Source organism: Hyperolius riggenbachi, chromosome 5, assembly GCF_040937935.1.
Source record: "Hyperolius riggenbachi isolate aHypRig1 chromosome 5, aHypRig1.pri, whole genome shotgun sequence".
Classification (NCBI taxonomy): domain Eukaryota; kingdom Metazoa; phylum Chordata; class Amphibia; order Anura; family Hyperoliidae; genus Hyperolius; species Hyperolius riggenbachi.
The window spans coordinates 276,451,564-276,476,297 of NC_090650.1; the positions used below are offsets into that span (position 1 = coordinate 276,451,564).

General features: G+C 43.1%; 1 protein-coding gene across 3 annotated transcripts in view; it reads left to right on the plus strand.

Annotated features, from left to right (window-relative positions):
• Positions 1-24,734, plus strand: part of CDKAL1 (CDK5 regulatory subunit associated protein 1 like 1) — a 1,042,481-nt gene that overhangs the window by 174,584 nt on the left and 843,163 nt on the right. For all 3 annotated transcript variants that reach the window (XM_068236967.1, XM_068236968.1, XM_068236969.1), the window contains exon 5: positions 6,500-6,596. In XM_068236967.1, coding sequence (XP_068093068.1) covers positions 6,500-6,596 — 97 coding nt within the window. The remainder of the gene's footprint in view (positions 1-6,499; positions 6,597-24,734) is intronic.

Consider the following 24,734-nt stretch of genomic DNA (forward strand, 5'->3'; position numbering starts at 1 on the left):
TCTATCTTGCCATCCCAGAGTGTGACCTGAAATAATTGGCATAGTCAGAAAACCGGTGTGTGAGTGTAGGCCCCTCCCCCTTCCTCAGGTGGTGAAGCAAGTTGCTTAGACAAGAGGTAATGGTCAGAGGTGAAGCTAGCACTGTGTTGTTCTGACATAATATTTTTAAAGGGAGGAAGCACTAAAGTTCCTTGTCCAGTATGAGGAGAGAAAGGACACTTGTACTGCAATTTAATGATCGTTTTGATGATCAAATTTACAGGATATAGCAAAAAAAGTCTGACTATATGGAAAGCAACATGTTGGGACAATGGTGCAAGTTTACTAGACAGAAAGCTGCCCAGACTCTTTCACATATCCCTTTACCAACCAATCATTGTGTTAGCCCAGTCACCTGACCCTGCCAGCTTGCGCATTGTGCTGGTGGGAAATTAAAGAGGAACTCCAGTGAAAATAATGTAGTAAAAAAAGTGCTTCATTTTTACAATAATTATGTATAAATGATTTAGTCAGTGTTTGCTCATTGTAAAATCTTTCCTCTCCCAGATTCACATTCTGACATTTATTACATGGTGACATTGTTACTGTGGGCAGGTTATTTAGCTGTTTCTAGCTGCTCTGTCTGTTACAGACAGCTAATAACAGCTATTTCCTGTCTCTGAACATTGTTACATTGTGGCAGTTTGCCAGCCGTACCGCGGTATTCAGAGCCTCTTGTGGGAGGGGTTTCAGCACAAAATCAGTCACACAGCGCCCCCTGATGGTCTGTTTGTGAAAATCATTGTCTTTCTCATGTAAAATGGGGTATCAGCTACTGATTGGGAAAAAGTTCAATTCTTGGTTGGAGTTTCTCTTTAACTTTGGCCAGCACTGGAACTGCAGCAGTCTCATATTAAGAGTCTGCTAAGCTGCAGTGATTGAATCTCTAAGCAACAAACAAGAGTAGCTGCGTCCTAACTGGAAAAGACTCCCCCTTGCTGAATATCATCATGAGTGGAATGCATCAAATATGAATATTTTGTTAAAAGTAGCCAAGTCTCCTTATTCACAACTAACCATGAAAAATCTGGGAGGGGGAACTTGGGCATTAAAATAAACCTGAGATGGGGCAGTGGAGAGAATACAATTTGGACAAAGCCACTGGCTCCTGTTCAAATAATGAACTTCTTTCTAATTGATCTCCAGATCCTGCCACACCTATATAGCTGCTACAAAACCTGTCTGTCACTGCACCATACATGGAGCAACTGATCAGTCAAAAAGGAAAGAAAAAAAAAACTTGGCTCATTTCTGACAAGTCTAGGCCTATGAATTTTCCTGAAGAAAGATCAGTGGCCCTTGATGGTAGCTCAGCTACTAGCAGAGCAGACAAAATAGAGATAGACCTGACAAAACTACAAAACTATATATGAAACAATGTAAGTTACAGTTTATATACAGTGTTATTGATAATATCCTTACTATCTATTACATTGCATACCTCCAACTAGCATACAGATATAAAAATCTGGGAAGTGTGAGTTTCTGCTATCTCACCCAATCCCACATGCATGCCCCTGGTTAGTGCCTCTCTAGAATGAGAACATAGACACAACTGATTTGTTGTGGACTCCAGGTAGGCTCCTAGCCATTACATAGTTATTTAGGTTGAAAAAAAGACATACGTCTATCGAGTTCAACCAGAACTTTTTTTTTCATTTTCCACCATTCAAACAAGAGTTAAAACAGGAAGCAATGAGATATTCTTTGACTGCTACATGGGGAGCTCTAAGGGTTGGGGCACACTGGAAATCGCAGTCAAGGTTTTTTTTTTGGGGGGGGGGGGGTTGCGGCAAGCTCTGCCACTCTTAAAGTGATGTTTAATGCTAACAATTGTACGGCGATTAAGTTTTCAGTAAGAAGTCCTTGGGTAGTCAGTAAGTCAAGTATCTATTTAGTAAGGAGTCCTTGGGCAAGACTTCCTAACACTGCTACTGCCGACTGAACGCATCCCTAGTAGCTGCAGCTCTCAAGCGCTTTGAATCCGACTGGAGAAAAAGGGCTATAAATGTTTGAATTATTGTTTTATTACATTTTTTGTTCTGGGTAATACAATTGTTAAAGAGAACCCGAGGTGGGTTCTAACAATGCTATCAGCACACAGAGGCTAGGTCTGCATATACTGCCCAGCCTCTGTTGCTATACCGATCCCCCCCTAAGGCCCCCCCCTGCGCTCTGCTATGCCCCCATAAATCACCCAGCCGTGCTGTCAACACACAGCGTGTCGCAGCCAGCTGTTTACCTCTAAGTGTCCAATCGGCGAGTTGGGAAGGGACGCGGGCGGGGACCGGAGCTATGGAGAAGGCGGGGGAGCGGCGAGACTGACACTTACAGAAGTAAACAGCTGGCTGTGACGAGCTGTGTGTCGACAGCACGGCTGGGTGATTTATGGGGACATAGCAGAGTGCAGGGGAGCTTAGGGGGGATCGGTATAGCAACAGAGGCTGGGCAGTATATGCAGACCCAGCCTCTGTGTGCTGATAGCATTGTTAGAACCCACCTCCGGTTCTCTTTAAAAAACACATTTGTACAGCAATTGAAAAGTGATTTTGCACCGATCCTAAGGTTTGTATTGGAGTGCAAGTGCTCAAAAAAATACTGCAGGACCTGCAATTGTGATCTGGGGCAGTTGCTGCTTTGGGTTCACCTGTACTGACTTTCATTAGCCATAGTGCTTTTGAAAGTGCTTGCGTTTCCAAATAATGGCTGAAACCGCTCCTGTGGATCCCAAGCCTACAACACTTGGGGAAGTGGTGAGAATGTCTGGGATTTTACGGACTACTGTGCTACTTTTTGAAAAATTCTCCCTAATGTCTTTAATACAGTGATGGTCACAAAGGACAGGATTTCAGTGTGAATTTACCCAGTGGATACAAAGACAGCAATAAATACCGAATAAAGGTTCTAACCCGTTGCTCCACTATTCAAAAGTTTTGGCCGGAGTTGCACTTTAAGGCCATTGGTGAGCATCTGGCTGCATGTACAACCCAGTATATGTTCATACTTTGTTATAGAAATACAAGCCTTTTGAAGTTTCATATTACATGCCAATGCCAGGGGGCAGCATGTTCTGTTTAATTGTTTTCCAACTGCAAGTATAAAAAAAAATAATAATAATTTGAGAATAATCTTTTTGTTTTTGCTCTATCTCATACTTTGAAAGTGCTCCGTTTAGGGTTAACCTTCTACACGTGACTTGCTCCTGGCATGGTTTCACAGAGCTCACGTACAGCCAGTTAAGACCTCATTGGTGCCTAGCTGTGATAGAAGCTGAGATCCTAGACATGACTTGCAGTAATCTGAAATGTGTTTTAGGTTCACTGACTTCTGGCTGCAGTCCATGGTTTTTGTTTTGTTTCTTTTAATAACATTGGACATAATGGCTCGTTTTACTCAGTGCTTTAATGCATAATAAATTTCACAGTGGCCTAGAGTGAACTCAAGTAAGATGATTGTCAAAAAGAATGGAACCTCTTGGCAGTGGTTATATGTACAATTTGTGCTGACCACAAGGTGGTGAGGTTGTGCTAGTACTAGAATCAGATTTGTGCAATGTTACTGTTTCTGATACTTATTCTACAGGGCCACTTAACCAATAGTTGTTTGTTTCCAAGATCCTCATCATATTTGCTTCTGCATACCAGCCCTGTATGGTAACTGCTTTTGCTGGGTATTGTAGTATGGTCATATAGTATGTGACTGAGACATGTACTGGATCAGCGTAAGTGCTGTTGATTGTTAAGAAGGTAGAAAACGATATACTTCGTGCAAAACAAAAGTTTACCTCCTTAAAACAAAAGGTATTTATTTTAAGAAGTTAAGAAAAACAAAAGTTTGCTTTCCTAAAACAGAAAGAATTTGCGATAATTCAGGTTGGAGTGAGCTCGAGATGTCTCCCAGGCACCACTGCTGAATATATGCAAATTAACCATTGTACCCTTAGAAGCTAAACACACCTCCAGAACCGTAGTCCCTTACACACCCCAATGAGTTCTGGGTCACCATGAGCTTGCTGGTTAGTCTATTTTAAGAAGGCAAGCCTTTTTCTTTCATTTTAGTAAGAGTGCTTTTTGGTCCTTACTCTAGGAGTTCTGGTGCCCCATGAGCTTGCTGGGTAATCTGTATATACTTTGTCTCATTTGAAGAAGGTTATGCTTCTGTTTCCTCCGCTAGCGCAGCTGGTCTCATGTTTGCTCAGCACCGCTATGCAGATGTGACAGCTGTCATTTGTGTGCTTTTTAACATGGCACTCTGCAAAACGATTCTGCCTATAAGTAGAAGGGAAATAAAATTTGAAGTGTAATAATTGTGCCAAATCTAGTGAAAATGTTTATTTACTTTCAGGGATTTAACCGCAAATTCAATATTTCTTTTTAAATCACCATGGACCTGTATTATCAGAAATCTTATAGATGTGAAATAGAATGTTTTTGTTCTTATTAGCAGCCAGTTTAGAATTTCCATAGCCGATGAGCATAAATTGCACTTCTTGGCAAGCATACACAGACTGCAAATTGAATTCCGTGCAAGTATGCTGTATAGGGCATAGGCTGAGGCACCTCCATGAATGTGCAACAGCAGGGCATTTCCATACATCCTGTTAGTGTGACAGCCCTCCCCTTAGTAACGGCATTGCATTATGAACAGCCCCCTCTCCCACGTGGACAGGGATAACCAGAGATAGGACGTTTTGGAGGGAAAGAAGGAATTAGGCTGTCACTAAAGAATGGGGTGGCTCTTTCAGCTGCACTATCTAGTCCAGCCAGCTGTCCACCAGGGGAGGTGTGTGTGTTTGTGTGTCTGCACCACAGAGACCTCAGCACCACTTTTATCAGAGACCATATAATAACAGGAACATTGCATTCTACCTTTGTTCAACTCTTTCTACGCAGCTTTCCCTTTTATCCCACTTATTGGCCTGTCATTTTTTTTTTTTCTACTACATGCGACTTGTCTACCTGTGGCTAGAACCATGCCTATTAGTGGAGTGTGTTGCAGTATTGAAGTGTTAATCCCAGTACACACTTTGAAATGCTGATTAGATCTACTTACCTGAGCTTCTTCCAGCCTCTAGCAGTCTATCTCATCCCTTGGTGTAGTTTCTCCATTGTTCCACTAGCCCCTCCAAGAGATCGCCAACTACAAGTCTTTGAAGTGCAAACTAAGACAGGCATTGCACATGCACAATAGCCTGTGACCACATCTGTGCTTGGCAGTTTTTAAGCAGAATACTGGTGGGCAGCAGATCTACCCTGTAGGACCATATAGGCTGATAGGGGCTGAACGAAGCCCCATGTGAGTAGATCTAATCTATAACATTTCAGCTCAGTCCTTTAAGTATATTTAAAATGACTTAACATAAGACCGTGATCAATAATTGGGACACTTGCATTGTTTATTTTACACCAGGGGTGCCCACACTTTTTCGGCTCGTGAGCTACTTTAAAATTTGCAGAGTCCAGGATATCTACCAACATTTAGGTAGCTAGGTATACATGTCTTCAGTACAAGTAGATGGGTATAGGTGCCTGAAGTATAGATAGCTAGGTATAGGGGCCTTCAGTATAGGTAGCCAGGTATAGTATAGTTAGGTATAGGTGCCTTCAGTACAGATAGCTAGGTGTAGTAGGGGCCTTCAGTATAGGAAGCCAGGTATAGTATAGTTAGGTATAGGGGCCTTTAGTACAGATAGCTAGGTGTAGGGGCCTTCAGTATAGTTAGCCAGATATAGTGTAGTTAGGCGTAGGTGCCTTCAGTATAGATAGCCAGGTATAGTGTAGTTAGGTGTAGGTGCCATTTACCTCCCTCCAGTTCCAGCGGCGGGTCTGGGGCTCCTCCTGGTCTCCCCTCCTTCAGCTGCGCTGGCTAGAATGCAGATGGGCACTCTAAGACTTCGGCGAGCAAAGGGGTCGGCGGGCAGCGTGCGTTGATGCATTGTGCCCAGTGCCTCCCCCAGCTATGACGTCACGGCATCCTCCTCTCCCGCTGTACCGCCTCTCTCCTCTCCGCCTCTTCTGATTGGCCAGCGGCCGGCAGCAGAATCTGACAGCTGCCGGCCGGAAAATTTAACATAACATAACATCTACTGGTAGATCGCGATCGACCTATTGGGCACCCCTGTTTTACACCATTTTTTTATGATCGTCATGTCAACTCTGTATGCACGGTGAAAGTGGTTATAGTTGTGCTTTAAGAGCGGTGGTGGCTGAGGACCTGGGGAAGGAGCCACAAATTAAGAATGGTGTTTGTTAGGTAAGCATATTTCCTTGCTAGTTTATTTAGGTACACCACGATAAGTTGGCAGGCAAGCAGGATGAGTATATGTACAGGTTTAAAATGAGTTTCAGTGTTTGGTGGATGAGCCAGTGTCACATCTTATAAAACTTTGGCTCATCTAAAACACCACCAACACCACTACTTTTTGATTTCATGTGTTCACTAATCTGTTTTCTAATTTCAGAAAAGCTCAAGAAGAAAATAAAAAAGTTGTTCTGGCCGGATGTGTACCTCAAGCTCAGCCGCGGCAAGAGTATCTCAAGGGCCTCAGTATAATTGGGGTAAGATGACATATTCCAAAAAGAGGCTTTGCATCTATTTTTATTTTAATGTGTTGTATTTGGTTTTACATAGTCACCAGCAAGTTGTGATATGTAACCAAGATTCATTATATTTCAAAATATTTCAAGGCCTTTTAAATTATTTTCCTCCAATGAGGGAATAGGTAAGTATTTAAGCCATCGTTTCATGTTAAAGCGTAACTGTCAGGTATAAAATACATTTTTTATTTGTATCTGGTAAACCAGTAATAAGGATGCTAACCAGGCAATCCAAAAGTTAAAAATCACTTACTTTTCTTCTCCAGAAAAGATCATTCCCGTTTTCCTAGCTATTATTTGGTACATCTGCCGCACAAAGAAAGTTGCAGGGCATGCTAGGTTTTCTTTTTTTTTTCTTCTTTACATTCCCCTCAGACATAACTAATGCAGTCTGATTGGCTGAAGCCTCTTTCCCTCCCGTTTACCCTCCCACACCTCTGTTTCTCCCTGGCCAATATTTCTCATGCTGAGACAATGCACTTTCTACTGCAGAGCTGGGTAGGAGTGTCTGAAGACTGGGAGCAGGGCAGGCAAAGCATACACAGACACAGTAAGAGAGGAAATGTCAGGATTGGCTTCAAGATAGTCAAAATGGAAAATCCTAAGAAGGATTTTCTCTTTTTTTACTATAGAAAAAAAATTCACTAAAATTAAAATGTGGACAGTGCAATACATACGTAAGTATAGCAATTACTAATCTACTTATATATGTTTTTTCTCTGATCACATATCCCTGGATCAACAGGGATATGTGAGGGAGCAGGCACCATATTTGACAGTGGGGATGGTGTGTTCAGAGTGATGTGCAGTGTTAGTTTTCCGCCACACATAGCGTTTTGCATTTTGGCCAACAAGTTCCATTTTGGTCTCATCTGACCAGAGCACCTTCTTCCACATGGTTGCTGTGTCCCCCACATGGCTTGTGGCAAACTGAAAACGGGACTTCTTATGCTTTCTGTTAACAATGCCTTTTTTCTTGCCACGCTTCCATAAAAGCCAACTTTGTACAGTGCATGACTAATAGTTGTCCTATGGACAGATTCCCCCACCTGAGCTGTAGATCTCTGCAGCTCATCCAGAGTCACCATGGGCCTCTTGACTGCATTTCTGATCAGCGCTCTCCTTGTTCGGCCTGTGAGTTTAGGTGGATGGCCTCGTATTGGTAGGTTTACAGTTGTGCCATACTCCTTCCATTTCTGAATGATCGCTTGAACAGTGCTCAGTGGGATGTTCAAGGCTTTGGAAATCTTTTTGTAGCCTAAGGCTGCTTTAAATTTCTCAGTAACTTGATCCCTGACCTGTCTTGTGTGTTCTTTGGACTTCATGGTGTTGTTGCTCCCAATATTCTCTTAGACAACCTCTGAGGCCCTCACAGAGCGGCTGTATTTGTACTGACATTAGATTACACACAGGTGCCCTCTATTTAGTCCTTAGCACTCATCAGGCAATGTCTATAGGCAACTGACTGCACTCAGATCAAAGGGGGCCGAATAATTATGCACACACCACTTTGCAGTTATTGATTTGTAAAAAATGTTTGGAATCATGTAGGATTTTCGTTCCACTTCTTACGTGTACACCACTTTGTTTTGGTCTTTCGTGTGGAATTCCAATAAAATCGATTCATGTTTGTGGCAGTAATATGACAAAATGTGGAAAACTTCAAGGGGGCCGAATACTTTTGCACCCCACTGTATGTCTTTTTTCAACCCAAATTACTATGTAACTAGTATGGCTGATGGCTTCTCTTTAAAGCGGTTTAAAACCCTGACATAATATTCAATAAAAACATGTTTTCCTACTTTTTATATGCCAAATGGTTATCATATTTGCATTTGTGCATAAGTATTATTATTCATTTAGAAATTATAGGTTCCCAAAAGTACATTTTTTTGCTTTGTGATCTGACTTTGCATTTTATTAATAACTGGTTTTATTCATTATGTAATGAAGGCAGACATGCTTTCAGTGTCTCTGTCTCCAGCTGCTTTGGCACAGTCAGAGAATGTCACATTCCTCACTTGATACATTTAAGTAAACACAAGATAACATTATCTACAACTTTGGATGCATCCAGATTTCAATGCACTGAACTTTAAAGCTCTGTGTGTAACCCCTCCAATGCTGGTCTAGTAAAAAAAAGTGCTGGTTGCAGATAATATGCTGTAAATATTTTTTTAGAGCAAAGAAGAAATGCTGGGTTATATTCCGCTTTAAGGAGTGCACGATTCTGGGCTTGTATAGTTTACAGACTTTTTTTATAGTATAGATATGGTGATAGTCGCTCAGTACCTGGTCGTAAATCATGATCAAAGGGAATGAGTTCAGTCAGGCAGGAAATATTTGAGATGTTTCTGAACATAAGATTTGATTTTACCATACACTAGAAAATCAGTTTTAGGGACTTCCACCATGTTTCCCCGATGTACAGCTATTATCCTCTTATAGTTATAATACACATGGGGTTTAATAAATGGCAAGCCTTAAAGGGACTCCGAGCAGTGCAGAAACTATGGAAAGATGCATTTCATTTTAAAGCTCTCTTTCTCCTCTTTCCAATGACATATAAACCGCCGCCCTACGCCTTTTAGTTTTCGCTATTTTCGCAATTGAAATTGCCGCGGCTGCCATTTCAATCGCGAAAACAAAGAAAACTAAAAGGCGTAGACCGACGATTTAGGTGTCGCCAGAAAGAGGAGAAAGAGAGCTTTAAAATGATATCCATCTTTCCATAGTTGTATTACACAGGACGACACTTTCCCCAGTGTCAGCAGCTCCATTCAGCAGAAAAAGTCGGCCTGTGTAATACAATGTAACTATGGAAAGATGGATATCATTTTAAAGCTCTCTTTCTCCTCTTTCTAGCAACACCTAAATCGTTGCCCTACGCCTTTTAGTTTTCTTTATTTTCGCGATTGAAATCGCGGCCGCGGCAATTTCAATCGCGAAAATAGCGAAAACTAAAAGGCGTAGGGCAGCGGTTTATATATCATTGGAAAGAGGAGAAAGAGAGCTTTAAAATGATATGCATCTTTCCATAGTTTCTGCACTGCTCGGAGTCCCTTTAATAATGCTGCCTTCAGATGTATTTATTAAAGATTTACGCAATATTTTCAAATGTATTGTCACTCATTATGAAAGGTGCACTAAATCATGACACATTTTCCCACCTGAAGGTGCTGTAACATGAGTAACAGCAAGTGATCATATTTCAGGTTAAAAATATCAGTTGTCTCTCCCAACATCGCAGCCACAAGTCAGAAATGTAGGTCTAACTCAAGTATAAGACGACCCCCAACCTTTCTTTGAGTCAGACCTCCATTTCTTGACTTCTAGTCAAGGATATACAGTAGTTATATGAAGAGGAAATCTGATTACTCCCCAGGGAATCTTCCTCTGGTTCTCATTCGTCTTCTACTCTGTTCATGACCTAATTTCTCAGTGCCATTCTCAGCATTGGATGTATGACTGATTATTCAGGATTGTTCACCCCTCAACCTCTGGACAATGAACTAGTAATACAGTAGCCACCTAGTCAATGAAGGCAGCTTCCTTTACATTTCCATATGGCAAGTTGCTAGAAGGGGCAGGATGCAGTAATCAATAAGGAGCCTAAAGATCTTAGGAAACAGGTGTCTATGGAGAACAGTGGTTCAGATTGAATAAAAAAAAAGACTGTGGATCAGAAAGACTCTACTGAGAAGACAAATATTTGATTACTTTGAACTCCTTTAACTCCCTTGGCGTTATGATTCTTTCCGGATTTTAGGGTCTAAAAGTGGTGCAATTTTTTTGCACCCTTTCAGGCCCTAAAACCTGGAAAAATCAATCTGCCAGGGAGATTTGCAGCAGTTCCAGTAACCACTCACCTCCCTGATGTAAGAATTCACCTTTTTTGCATCAGCACCAGCAACTTCTTAGAGTTGCACCTCACAGACTGTGAGATAACTTGACTCTCAACACAGCAAGCATTATAGGAGATAGACCGTTCTCAGGCATCTTCAAAGTACAAGGAGTTTATTTAGTGAACAGATATACAGATACTCATCTCTACATGTCGTTACATCTTAGCGAAGCAGATTGTTCTTTAAGTCCATTTGCGTTCCAGCTCTAGACTAGCATTCCTACTGAATGTTAGTCAGGTTATTTTCTTTCTTTACTAAGTTTCATCTAAACTAAATATATACTGCATACAAGATAAAGCATACAAGATGTCAAAACAGAAATGGATTATATAAAGGTTTATGCCAGCAGGGACAGGTAACAAGACAGAAAGTGCTACTCCATACTCCGGCTGTGGGTTTTATATGAACCAGAAAGAGTTAAATGTGACATCATCTGAGCCATCCCCCCCCCCCCCCCCCCAAACCTACAATTGGCTCAGACCCCTCGTGGTGTCATAATACCCACCTACTTGATTAATATTCTATAATATATTTGCCCTAGATACAAAGAATTTCCATGTTGAATAAACATGGCTTTGTTTACTGTTCTTGTGGTGTCCATGTTGAGGTCAGTGAGACCTGTGGCCTTGCCCACAGAACAGCTTCTTGGTATGTACTAGTTCTGCTACCAGTCAGAACTGTAGATTTTCTCTCGAAGAGAAAATCTCTTTAAATTATAACACTTGATTCCAAAGCTGCAGTTGTGCCTCCATCCTCCGGGTGGCACTGCAACTCTAAAGTGAAATTGCCGGCTATCGTCATGACGACAGCCGGCGATCTCACTAGCAGGAAGCAGAGCCCCGGAGGAGAGGAAGAATAATGCCAGCTTATGTCGGGATCCCCGGGAGGTATGTAGAAATGTTCCCACTGCGCGCATTGCTATGCATACAGCCTCCGGCGGCTACCTCGAACAGAAGTCGGGATTACCGCTCTTAGCTGCGGTTTTCCGCCCCGACCCTAGCTCGGGATAACCGCCAAGGAGGTTAACTTGTGCCCAGAGTTCTATTTTAATTTCTATATCTTAACTTCTACTGCTACAGTATTCATGTAATCCCGTTATGCTTGGTTTATTATTATTATTATTTAGTATTTATATAGCGCTGACATATTACGCATCGCTGTACAGTGTATGTATATATATATATATATATATATATATATATATATATATATATATTGTCTTGTCACTAACTGTCCCTCAAAGGAGCTCACAATCTAATCCCTACCATTGCCATTTGTCTATATTATGTTATGTAAGTACTGTAGTCTAGGGCCAATTTTTAGTGGGACCCAATTAACTTATCCGTATGTTTTTGGAACATGGGAGGAAACCGGAATGCCCGGAAGAAACCCACGCAGACACAGAGAGAACATACAAACTCTTTGCAGATAGTGCCCTGGCTGGGATTCGAACCAGGGACCCAGCGCTGCAAGGCGAGAGAGCTAACCACTACGCCACCGTGTAGCAGCTCCATTGGTTAGATTTGTTTAAATGTTTTTATTGGTATTTACTTCTCATAACTGTCCTTATCCTCCTTTTGGTCCATTGGCTTCCATAAATATCACGTGCATTCTAAAGCTAGTCTTGTACTTTAAATAAACCATGCAGGAATCTTTAAATCAAAAACTTGAAACCAACAGAAGTTAATTCTAAATTTCACTTTAACAGACATAAATATGCTTTCCAGCAACGTCCCTAAATCCCCTACCTAACTTCGGAATTCTTAGAAAAAACTGTTTTCCAAGTAAAAGTTTCCACAGTCAAAGGCTTGTGGGAGATTCATAACTGTATCAAATAATTTTTATGTGTTAGGTTTATGACTAGACAGTAATCCCATTTGAGCATGAAAAGCAACAGCTCTGCTTGTATGTTTAGAATGTTCCACTTGTAGGCTTTTGTTAAAGCCTGTGTTCATGCTTGTGATTTTGTGGAATATATCATGATTTGCAGCGCACAAAATGTTGTGCTTTGGGTGTAAACCATGTTTGTATTATTAATTTTCTATTACCTGGCTTGCTGGGTTTGCAGTTCTGACTATAAAAATAAAAAGGTCTATGAAAGGTCATTTTGGCTAGTATTTGCTTAATAAACAGCATTTTGTGTTTACTTGGGTTATTTGTGTCTAATACTTAATTTTTATGATGATCTGGCGCTTTTTTGTGTGATGAGCACGCAAAAGAATAAGAAATCAGAAAAAGGGCAAATACTTTTTCATAGCACTGTAAATTTCAGATGCAGCTCATACGGAACAGCACACCTCAAACTGTCCAAACTCATTTCCCATCCCATCATTACCCACAGGAGGTAGTCCAGAGCAGGTCACATGATTCTGCTCATCTCCACTGTGCAGCTGGTAACAGAGAACGTCATTGTGACCTACACTACACATGTAAAGAATGTTATCATGTACTGTCTAATTCCATGGCACTCGATGTGTAATAAAGCTTTTACACTTTTTATACACTGGTTAAAAAAAAATTGCTAGTTGAGCTGTGAGAAATGGTTTATTACATCGGAAGCTGATCCATCATGCATTGCAATTTTGTCTTTCCTCTCCCCAGTCCATAGAAATTGTACACGTTGTTTGGCTGTAATGCTTATGCCCAGAACTGTCACCTTTAAGATCATGTCTCTAAAGGTGGCCACTAACTGTCCAATTTCTTGTGAAAAATTGTTTGAGCGATCAGAGATTCTGATCGGATTAGTTGTAAATAATCTCCATTGATGGGCACAATCGGTAACAAATTATTACCGTATATATACTCACATATAAGCTGACCCGCATATAAGCCGACCCCCCAAGTTTTACCCCAGAAAGCAGGAAAAAATCATTGACTCGAAAGCAGGAAAAAGTCATTGATACCCCCAGTATAAATAGCCAGATGTGACCCCAATACTAGGCAGCCCTATTCCCCACAGCCATGTGTGCCCAACAATGTTAGGCAGACCCCCTTTCCACATTGTGATCAGAGTATTTAGTAGTGACCTGCTATGCAGAGACAAGCAGGTCCAACAAACTTGTCACAAGAATACATTTGTTACAGCAGACTGAGAACAGCAATGGTGCCTCCCTTGCTATTTAAAACAATAGGGATCAGAATGATTCTCTTCAATGTGATTCCCCCCCCCCCCAAACTGTACCCATGCACCCCCTCCCACCCTAGTACCTCTGTGGCTATTTAAAAATTATATACCCCTGCTATGTCCATGCCCCTCCCTGCTGGAACAGTACATGCATATAATTGTTTTTTCCCCGAGTCCCTACCCCCGTGATTTGCAGAGCTCTCTGCTCTTACTTGTCCAGTCCTGAGCCCCCGTAATGGTGTAGAGAGGTACCGAGTCCCAGCGTCACATGTCCGGAGCCCCGTAATGCTGTCTGCGGGTAGAGGAGAGCTGAGTATCAGCATCACATGTCCGGGAATTCCCTTCTTCACTGTGTCTCAAGACGCCACTAGATGGCGTCATAGATATGAGACACAGTGAGATGGCACTAGATGGCGTCATAGATATGAGACACAGTGAGAGTGTCAGAGAAGAAGGGAATCCCCGGACACGTGATGCTGATACTCAGCTCTCCGCTACCCGCAGACAGCATTACGGGGCTCCGGACATCTGACGCTGGCACTCGGCACCCCTCTACATCATTTCGGGGGCTCAGGACTGGACAAGTAAGTGCAGAAAGCTCTGAAAATCACAGGAAGGAGATTCGGGAAGGAATCCGCTCGGAGTCGGAGAGGAGGCAGATACCGCAGGACGTAAAACAGTTTTTACGTGTACCGCTCCAGCGGAGGGGGCACATACCGGAGCGAGGGGGGATACTTTAGCATCATGACTCGCATATATGCCGAGACCCCCACTTTTGGGCCACTTTTTGGGGGTCAAAAATTCGGCATATATGTGAGTATATGCGGTATAAAAATAGTTATCCGATTGGATTTTTGTCAAATCAAAATTTGGATTTTCTTGTTGGTTGTGATAGATAGAAAACAAAGATTGGTTTGTTGAGGATGTAGTGAACAATTTTTATATATATATATATATATATATATATATATATATATATATATATATATATATATATATATATATATATATATATATATATATACACTCATCATTAGAGTTGTTACAGCTGAAAAATACAGTACAGGTAAAAAAAATTCTACTGTTTTCAGTATCTATAGGTAAACAGCCTTGCTTGTTTACATATTAGCTGTGACAAAGGGAGAGTGCCTGAGGAAGCTGTGATATTAACAGAGCAGGAAGTCAAGCAGAATGATTTTCTTATTGGCTTTCTGATTGGCCAATTATTGGGCAGGCCATTTGAATACAAATTTACAAATGCAAATTCACCTTGGACTGTACTAGAGGAAGACAAAGGGTTAGAATATCTACACGTAGGCATGAAATTCCAACAGAATAATATGAGAAATGGATATAATGTTGTCTTAGGGACTGCCTTCAGGGTGCAGTTTGCTCAAAGTGCAGTTCTATATTACAATACCTACATTATAAATTACAGTTCTCTTTAAACATAAGTTGTAAAGATATATAAAATCACACATAATAAAGTGTGAATTTCTCACCCCCAGGATCCGTATTCCACATATGGTCTTGAAAACACAGCCCCCAGTGTGAAATTGGGCCAGAGTGATTTCCCCCCCCCCCCCCCCCCCCCAAATCATAGGTGCAAAGAATGCAGTGTAATGTTGTCATAACTCCACCCCCATGTCCATGGGATCTAAATCAGTCGGGCAGACAGACATCTGAAATAAGAATTATAGCAAACCGACATGCTAAGACAGGCTGCGGCAGTTCTCCTGTCTCTCCTCTCTTAGGGCCAGTGCACACTAAAAACCGCTAGCGGATACGCAAACGCTAGCAGTTTCTGAAGCTGTTTTTCAGAGTGATTCTAGGTATGTTTAGAGAGATTTTCTAAACATGCCTAGCGTTTTTTAGAGCGTTTTTGTGTAGCGGATTTTATATTTTGTTACAGTAAAGCTGTAACTGAAAAGCTTCTGTAACAAAAATGCTTGGAAAACCACTCTGATCTAGTGTTTTTCAGAGCGGTTTTCCCCTTTCCTTAACATTGAGTCAGAATCACCTCGGAAATCCTAAAAATACTGCAGGACCAGAGTTTGCGTTTAGGGGAAAAAACTAACAGCTCTGGTGTGCACCAGCCCATTGAAATACATTACCCAAGCGGTTTTCAACCTGCTAGGGTTTTTTTTAAAAGGCTCAGAACCGCTCTTGGTTTGCACCAGCCCTAAAACACTGTAAAAAGAGAAGTAATTTGATCCAGGCAAGCAGGGAGCAGGGTAGGGAGGGGCCGGGGAGGGCACCAGGCTGGAGGGAAGGACACAGTGCTGAGGGTGTGACAAGGCTTCAGCATGAGGAGAAAGAAGGAAGTGCTACTACAGATATACTGTACATGTGAGTCTGTTCTTTCCACTACGATGTAACACATATGAACTTTAAATGTTCATCTCACTTTACACAGTGCATAGACTACATATATGTATTGCCATTCAAACCTTTGATTTTATCTGGAGGTTCTCTTTAAGAATATTTTCAGTTCGGTTATTTTTACAGTTGATCTTGTAACCTGTATTTGTTAGCATGAATAATTGTTTTTATTTGTCATATTTATTTTTTATTCTAAACATTCCTTTCAGTTTCTTATTTTCGGATGAATGTTTTTTTTTTTTCCACTGTTTGTACATTTAATAGAAACGTTTTTCAGTTCCAGTGCTCTGTCTGGATAATTTTTCTGAAGTATTATTGTAAATCGGTAACCAAGGTCAGCTGGGGAAAGGCCAGCCGACATGGGTAGGATGCAAAAACAAAATTGAATTTCCTCATCTCTGGCTGTGTGAATCAGATGTAATGACTGTAATTAAGTTTAGCAAACATATTTAAACTTTAATCTTTTATACATATTCACTTGTGCCTGATCCTGTGTTGAACTGGGGATCTTATACAGTGAAAAAAAAACATGATTGGTTCACACGATGGCCAGGGGCCCCGGACCCCTCTCACTGGCCGGGGCCCCAAGGCCAACACGTGATACCTGGAGGGGAGTGCAGGTGGGCCTGGACCTCTCACACCCACGCTCTGGACCTCTCACATCCAGAAAACCCACCAACACTGCCTCCATACTGAATGCTAATTTTAACACGCACAAGCAATAGAACACAGCAATACATGCATCCAGCTACATTTGAAATTGGTCAGCAGGTGCTCGTCAGCCAATCAGGATGCACTGTCATACACCCTTTACCTGCCATACCACATCTAGCAGCCATTAGCATTCAGGTGGGAGGCTTCAGTTGGACGCCATCGCAAAATTGCGTCGCTAGCAGGACCGCCCCGTGCAGGCATCCCTCCCACAGGGGTCCCTCCCTAACCGCTCACCTGTCTGCCATGTCCTAGAGCTGAAAGAGAACGTTTAAAAACACATGATTGGTTCACACGATGGCCAGGGGCCCCGGACCCCTCTCACTGGCCATCACGTGATACCTGGAAGGGAGTGCAGGTGCAATCTTGCGATGGCATCCAACTGAAGCCTCCCACCTGAATGCTAATGGCTGCTAGATCTGGTATGGCAGGTAAAGGGTGTATGACAGTGCATCCTAAATTATTTGGCCCCCTCAGTCAATACTTTGTAGAACCACATTTTGCTGCAATCACAGCTGCCAGTCTTTTAGCCTACTTGCACACCAAGACGTTGCGTTAGGTGCTACGTTAAGGTCGCATAACGTGCACCTAATGCAAGTTAGGACGGTAGAGTGAGCTGCGTTTGGCGGCTCTATCCGTATAAGGTCTCCCAGAGTGGTGCTGATTGGCCGGCGGGACCACGTGATGCGGAGCGAGACACTCCGCATCACGTGGTCCCGCCGGCCAATCAGCGGCCGCCAGTGCAGTGAATATTAAGTAGCCATGTGCTCGGCTACTGTAGCTGCATCTCCCCGCCTCCTCTCACCCCCCCACTGCGCATGTGCAAACAGTCTAATGCGGCTATAGTCGCTCTAACGCCGTAGCATGCTGCACTTTCGGCAGAACGTGCAGCGTTGCATGTAACGCAACGTGGGCTGTGTGAACAGCCCACTTGTGTTACATTGCTGTGCGTTGGGGGAGTGTTACAGGCGCACTAACGTGCGCCTGTAACGTCTTAGTGTGTAAGCAGCCTTAGGGTATGTCTCTACCAGCTTTGCACATCTAGAGACTGAAATCCTTGCCCATTCTTCTTTGCAAAACCGCTCCAGCTCAGTCAGATTAAATGGACAGCGTTTGTGAAGCGCAGTATTCAGATCTTGCCACACATTTTCGATTGGATTTAGATCTGGACTTTGACTGGGCCATTCTAACACATAGATATGTTTTGTTTTAAACCATTCCGTTGTTGCCCTGGCTTTATGTTTAGGGTCATTGTCCTGCTGGAAGGTGAACCTCAGCCCCAGTCTCAAGTCTTTTGCAGTCTCCAAGAGGTTTTCTTCCAAGTTTGCCCTGTATTTGGCTCCATCCATCTTCTCATCAACTCTGACCAGCTTCCCTGTCCCTGCTGAAGAGATGCACCCCCCGAGCATGATGCTGCCACCACCATATTTGACAGTGGGGATGGTGTGTTGTGGGTGATTTGCAGTGTTAGTTTTCTGCCACACATAGCGTTTTGCATTTTGGCCAAAAAGTTCCATTTTGGTCTCATCTAACCAGAGCACCTTCTTCCACATGATTGCTGTGTCCCCCAAATGGCTTGTGGCAAACTGCAAACGGGACTTCTTATGCTTTCTGTTAACAATGCCTTTCTTCTTTCCACTCTTCCATAAAGGCCAACTTTGTACAGTGCATGACTAATAGTTGTCCTATGGACAGAGTCTCCCACCTGAGCTGTAGATCTCTGCAGCTCATCCAGAGTCACCATGGGCCTCTTGACTGCATTTCTGATCAGCGCTCTCCTTGTTCGGCCTGTGAGTTTAGGTGGATGGCCTTGTCTTGGTAGGTTTACAGCTGTGCCATACTCCTTCTATTTCTGAATGATCGCTTGAACAGTGCTCGGTGGGATGTTCAAGGCTTTGGAAATCTTTTTGTAGCTGAAGCCTGCTTTAAATTACTCAATAACTTGATCCCTGACCTGTCTTGTGTGTTCTTTGGACTTCACGGTGTTGTTGCTCCCAAGATTTTCTTAGACAACCTCTGAGGCCCTCACAGAGCAGCTGTATTTGTACTGACATTAGATTACACACAGGTGCACTCTATTTAGTCATTAGCACTCATCAGGCAATGTCTATAGGCAACTCACTGCACTCAGATCAAAGGGGGCCGAATAATTACGCACAGCCCACTTTGCAGTTATTGATTTGTAAAAAATGTTTGGAATCCTGTATGATTTTCATTCCACTTCTCATGTGTACACCACTTTGTGTTGGTCTTTCACATGGAATTCCAATAAAATTGATGCATGTTTGTGGCAGTAATATGACAAAATGTGGAAAACTTCAAGGGGGCCGAATACTTTTGCAACCCACTGTATGTATTTCTGTGGTATCAAGCAGAAGTAAATGTCGGTTGCCAAGAGTAGTAGAGTCTGAGTATGGTTTGTGTCATTTGTACCCTCCAAAATGTTCTCAAGTTTTAATTGGTATTAAATGCTTTTTTGCAAACATACTAAAAAGTACAAATGGTGGTGTAAGAAAAATCTGTGCAACTCCAAGGCAATTGCAGAAACTGGGAGTGGGACCGAATTACTCCAATATTAACCACTTCAGGACCACAGTCTTTTCGCCCCTTAAGGACCAGAGCCTTTTTCTCCATTCAGACCACTGCAGCTTTCACGGTTTATTGCTCGGTCATACAACCTACCACCTAAATGAATTTTACCTCCTTTTCTTGTCACTAATACAGCTTTCTTTTGCTGCTATTTGTTTGCTGCTGCGAGTTTTAGTTTTTATTATATTCATCAAAAAAAAAATGAATTTTGGCAAAAAAATGACTTTTTTAACTTGCTGTGCTGACATTTTTCAAATAAAGTAAAATTTCCTATACATTTGAGCGCGAAAGTTATTCTGCTACATGTCTTTGATAAAAAAAAAACCATTCAGTGTATATTTATTGGATTGGGTAAAAGTTATAGCGTTTACAAACTATGGTGCCAAAAGTGAATTTTCCCATTTTCAAGCATCTCTGACTTTTCTGCGCACCTGTCAGGTTTCATGAGGGGCTAAAATTCCAGGATAGTACAAATACCCCCCAAATGACCCCATTTTGGAAAGAAGACATCCCAAAGTATTCAGTGAGAGGCATGGTGAGTTCATAGAAGATTTTATTTTTTGTCACAAGTTAGCGGAAAATGACACTTTCTGACAAAAAAAAGAAAAAAAAAAAGTTTCCATTTCTTCTAACTTGCGACAAAAAAAAATGAAATCTGCCACAGACTCACTATGCTCCTCTCTGAATACCTTGAAGTGTCTACTTTCCAAAATGGGGTCATTTGTGGGGTGTGTTCACTGTCCTGGCATTTTGGGGGGTGCCTAATTGTAAGCACCCCTGTAAAGCCTAAAGATGCTCATTGGACTTTTGGCCCCTTAGCGCAGTTAGGCTGTAAAAAAGTGCCACACATGTGGTATTGCCATACTCAGGAGAAGTAGTATAATGTGTTTTGGGGTGTATTTTTACACATACCCATGCTGGGTGGGAGAAATATCTCCGTAAATGACAATTGTTTAATTTTTTTTACACACAATTGTCTATTTATAGAGATATTTCTCCCACTCAGCATGGGTATGTGTAAAAATACACCCCAAAACACATTATACTACTTCTCCTGAGTACGGCGATACCACATGTGTGGCACTTTTTTGCACCCTAACTGCGCTAAGGGGCCCAAAGTTCAATGAGTACCTTTAGGATTTCACAGGTCATTTTGAGAAATTTCGTTTCAAGACTACTCCTCACGGTTTAGGGCCCCTAAAATGCCAGGACAGTATAGGAACCCCACAAATTACCCCATTTTAGAAAGAAGACACCCCAAGGTATTCCGTTAGGAGGATGGTGAGTTCATAGAAGATTTTTTTTTTTTTGTCACAAGTTAGCGGAAATTGATTTTAATTGTTTTTTTTCACAAAGTGTCATTTTCCGCTAACTTGTGACAAAAAATAAAATCTTCTATGAACTCACCATACTCCTAACGGAATACCTTGGGGTGTCTTCTTTCTAAAATGGGGTCATTTGTGGGGTTCCTATACTGCCCTGGCATTTTAGGGGCCCTAAACCGTGAGGAGTAGTCTTGAAACCAAATGTCGCAAAATGACCTGTGAAATCCTAAAGGTACTCATTGGACTTTGGGCCTCTTAGCGCACTTAGGGTGCAAAAAAGTGCCACACATGTGGTACCGCCGTACTCAGGAGAAGTAGTATAATGTGTTTTGGGGTGTATTTTTACACATACCCATGCTGGGTGGGAGAAATATCTCTGTAAATGACAATTGTTTGATTTTTTTTTACACACAATTGTCCATTTACAGAGAGATTTCTCCCACCCAGCATGGGTATGTGTAAAAATACACCCCAAAACACAATATACTACTTCTTCTGAGTACGGCGATACCACATGTGTGACACTTTTTTGCAACCTAGGTGCGCTAAGGGGCCTAACGTCCTATTCACAGGTCATTTTGAGGCATTTGGATTCTAGACTACTGCTCACGGTTTAGGGCCCCTAAAATGCCAGGGCAGTATAGGAACCCCACAAGTGACCCCATTTTAGAAAGAAGACACCCCAAGGTATTCTGTTAGGAGTATGGTGAGTTCATAGAAGATTTTTTTTTTTGTCACAAGTTAGCGGAAAATGACACTTTGTGAAAAAAAAAACAATACATATCAATTTCCGCTAACTTGTGACAAAAAATAAAATCTTCTATGAACTTATCATACACCTAACAGAATACCTTGGGTGTCTTCTTTCTAAAATGGGGTCACTTGTGGGGTTCCTATACTGCCCTGGCATTTTAGGGGCCCTAAACCGTGAGGAGTAGTCTTGAACCCAAATGTCTCAAAATGACCTGTGAAATCCTAAAGGTACTCATTGGACTTTGGGCCCCTTAGCACAGTTAGGCTGCAAAAAAGTGTCACACATGTGGTATCGCCGTACTCAGAAGAAGTAGTATAATGTGTTTTGTGGTGTATTTTTACATATAACCATGCTGGGTGGGAGAAATATCTCTGTAAATGACACATTTTTGATTTTTTTTACACACAATTGTCCATTTACAGAGAGATTTCTCCCACCCAGCATGGATATGTGTAAAAATACACCACAAAACACATTATACTACTTCTCCTGAGTATGGCGATACCACATGTGTGACACTTTTTTGCAGCCTAGGTGCGCTAAGGGGCCCAACGTCCTATTCACAGGTCATTTTGAGGCATTTGTTTTCTAGACTACTCCTCACGGTTTAGGGCCCCTAAAATGCCAGGGCAGTATAGGAACCCCACAAGTGACCCCATTTTAGAAAGAAGACACCCCAAGGTATTCCGTTAGGGGTATGGTGAGTTCATAGAAGATTTTATTTTTTGTCACAAGTTAGTGAAAAATGACACTTTGTGAAAAAAACAATAAAAATCCAATTTCCGCTAACTTTTGACAAAAAATAAAATCTTCTATGAACTCATCATACACCTAACAGAATACCTTGGGGTGTCTTCTTTCTAAAATGGGGTCACTTGTGGGGTTCCTATACTGCCCTGGCATTTTACGGGCCCAAAACTGTGAGTAGTCTGGAAACCAAATTTCTCAAAATGACTGTTCAGGGGTATAAGCATCTGCAAATTTTGATGACAGGTGGTCTATGAGGGGGCAAATTTTGTGGAACCTTTCATAAGCAGGGTGGCCTCTTAGATGACAGGATGTTTTGGGCCTGATCTGATGGATAGGAGTGCTAGGGGGGTGACAGGAGGTGATTGATGGGTGTCTCAGGGGGCGGTTAGAGGGGAAAATAGATGCAATCAATGCACTGGGGAGGTGATCGGAAGGGGGTCTGAGGGGGATCTGAGGGTTTGGCCGAGTGATCAGGAGCCCACACAGGGCAAATTAGGGCCTGATCTGATGGGTAGGTGTGCTAGGGGGTGACAGGAGGTGATTGATGGGTTTCTCAAGGTGTGATTAGAGGGGGGAAATAGATGCAAGCAATGCACTAGCGAGGTGATCAGGGCTGGGGTCTGAGGACGTTCTGAGGTGTGGGCGGGTGATTGGGTGCCCGCAAGGGGCAGATTAGGGTCTAATCTGATGGGTAACCGTGACAGGTGGTGATAGGGGGTGATTGATGGGTAATTAGTGGGTGTTTAGAGGAGAGAAGAGATGTAAACACTGCACTTGGGAGGTGATCTGATGTCGGATCTGCGGGCGATCTATTGGTGTGGGTGGGTGATCAGATTGCCCGCAAGGGGCAGGTTAGGGGCTGATTGATGGGTGGCAGTGACAGGGGGTGATTGATGGGTGGCAGTGACAGGGGGTGATTGATGGGTGGCAGTGACAGGGGGTGATTGATAGGTGATTGACAGGTGATCAGTGGGTTATTACAGGGAATAACAGATGTAAATATTGCACTGGCGAATTGATAAGGGGGGGTCTGAGGGCAATCTGAGCGTGTGGGCGGGTGATTGGGTGCCCGCAAGGGGCAGATTAGGGTCTAATCTGATGGGTAACAGTGACAGGTGGTGATAGGGGGTGATTGATGGGTAATTAGTGGGTGTTTAGAGGAGAGAAGAGATGTATACACTGCACTTGGGAGGTGATCTGATGTCGGATCTGCGGGCGATCTATTGGTGTGGGTGGGTGATCAGATTGCCCGCAAGGGGCAGGTTAGGGGCTGATTGATGGGTGGCAGTGACAGGGGGTGATTGATGGGTGGCAGTGACAGGGGGTGATTGATAGGTGATTGACAGGTGATCAGTGGGTTATTACAGGGAATAACAGATGTAAATATTGCACTGGCGAATTGATAAGGGGGGGTCTGAGGGCAATCTGAGCGTGTGGGCGGGTGATTGGGTGCCCGCAAGGGGTAGATTAGGGTCTAATCTGATGGGTAACAGTGACAGGTGGTGATAGGGGGTGATTGATGGGTGATTGATGGGTAATTAGTGGGTGTTTAGAGGAGAGAATAGATGTAAACAATGGATTTGGGAGGTGATCTGATGTCGGATCTGCGGGCGATCTATTGGTGTGGGGGGGTGATCTGATTGCCCGCAAGGGGCAGGTTAGGGGCTGATTGATGGGTGGCAGTGACAGGGGGTGATTGACGGGTGATTGACAGGTGATTGACAGGTGATTGACAGGTGATCAGGGGGGATAGATGCATATAGTACACGGGGGGGGGGGTCTGGGGGGGGGGGTCTGGGGAGAATCTGAGGGGTGGGGGGTGATCAGGAGGGGGCAGTGGGCAGGGGGGGGGGATAAAAAAAAAATAGCGTTGACAGATAGTGACAGGGAGTGATTGATGGGTGATTAGGGGGGTGACTGGGTGCAAACAGTGGTCTGGGGGGTGGGCAGGGGGGGGGTCTGAGGGGTGCTGTGGGCGATCAGGGGGCAGGGGGGGGGAAATCAGTGTGCTTGGGTGCAGACTAGGGTGGCTGCAGCCTGCCCTGGTGGTCCCTCGGACACTGGGACCACCAGGGCAGGAGGCAGCCAGTATAATAGGCTTTGTATACATTACAAAGCCTATTATACATATGTGCAGTGGCGATCCGGGTGGTAGTAACCCGCCGGCGCTTCCGAACGGCCGGCGGGTTACTACGAGCGGTGGGCGGAGCCAGTCCCCGGCGGCTGATCGCGTCACGAATGACGCGATCGCCGCATAGCCACTCCCGCAGCCGCCCCCGCCAATGGGCGTATTGCGGTCGTTTGGGCCCGGACTTTGCCGCCGCCCATCGGCTGGGGGCGGTCCTCAAGTGGTTAACATCTTAACCATTTCAGCCCGCAGGGATTTTTTACCTTATGCATCAGAGCAATTTTCACCTCCCATTCATTCGCTAATAACTTTATCACTTCTTATCACAATTTATTGATCTATATCTTGTTTTTTCCGCCACTAATTAGGCTTTCTTTGGGTGGTACATTTTGCTAAGAATTATTTTTTTATAAATGCATTTTAACAGGAAT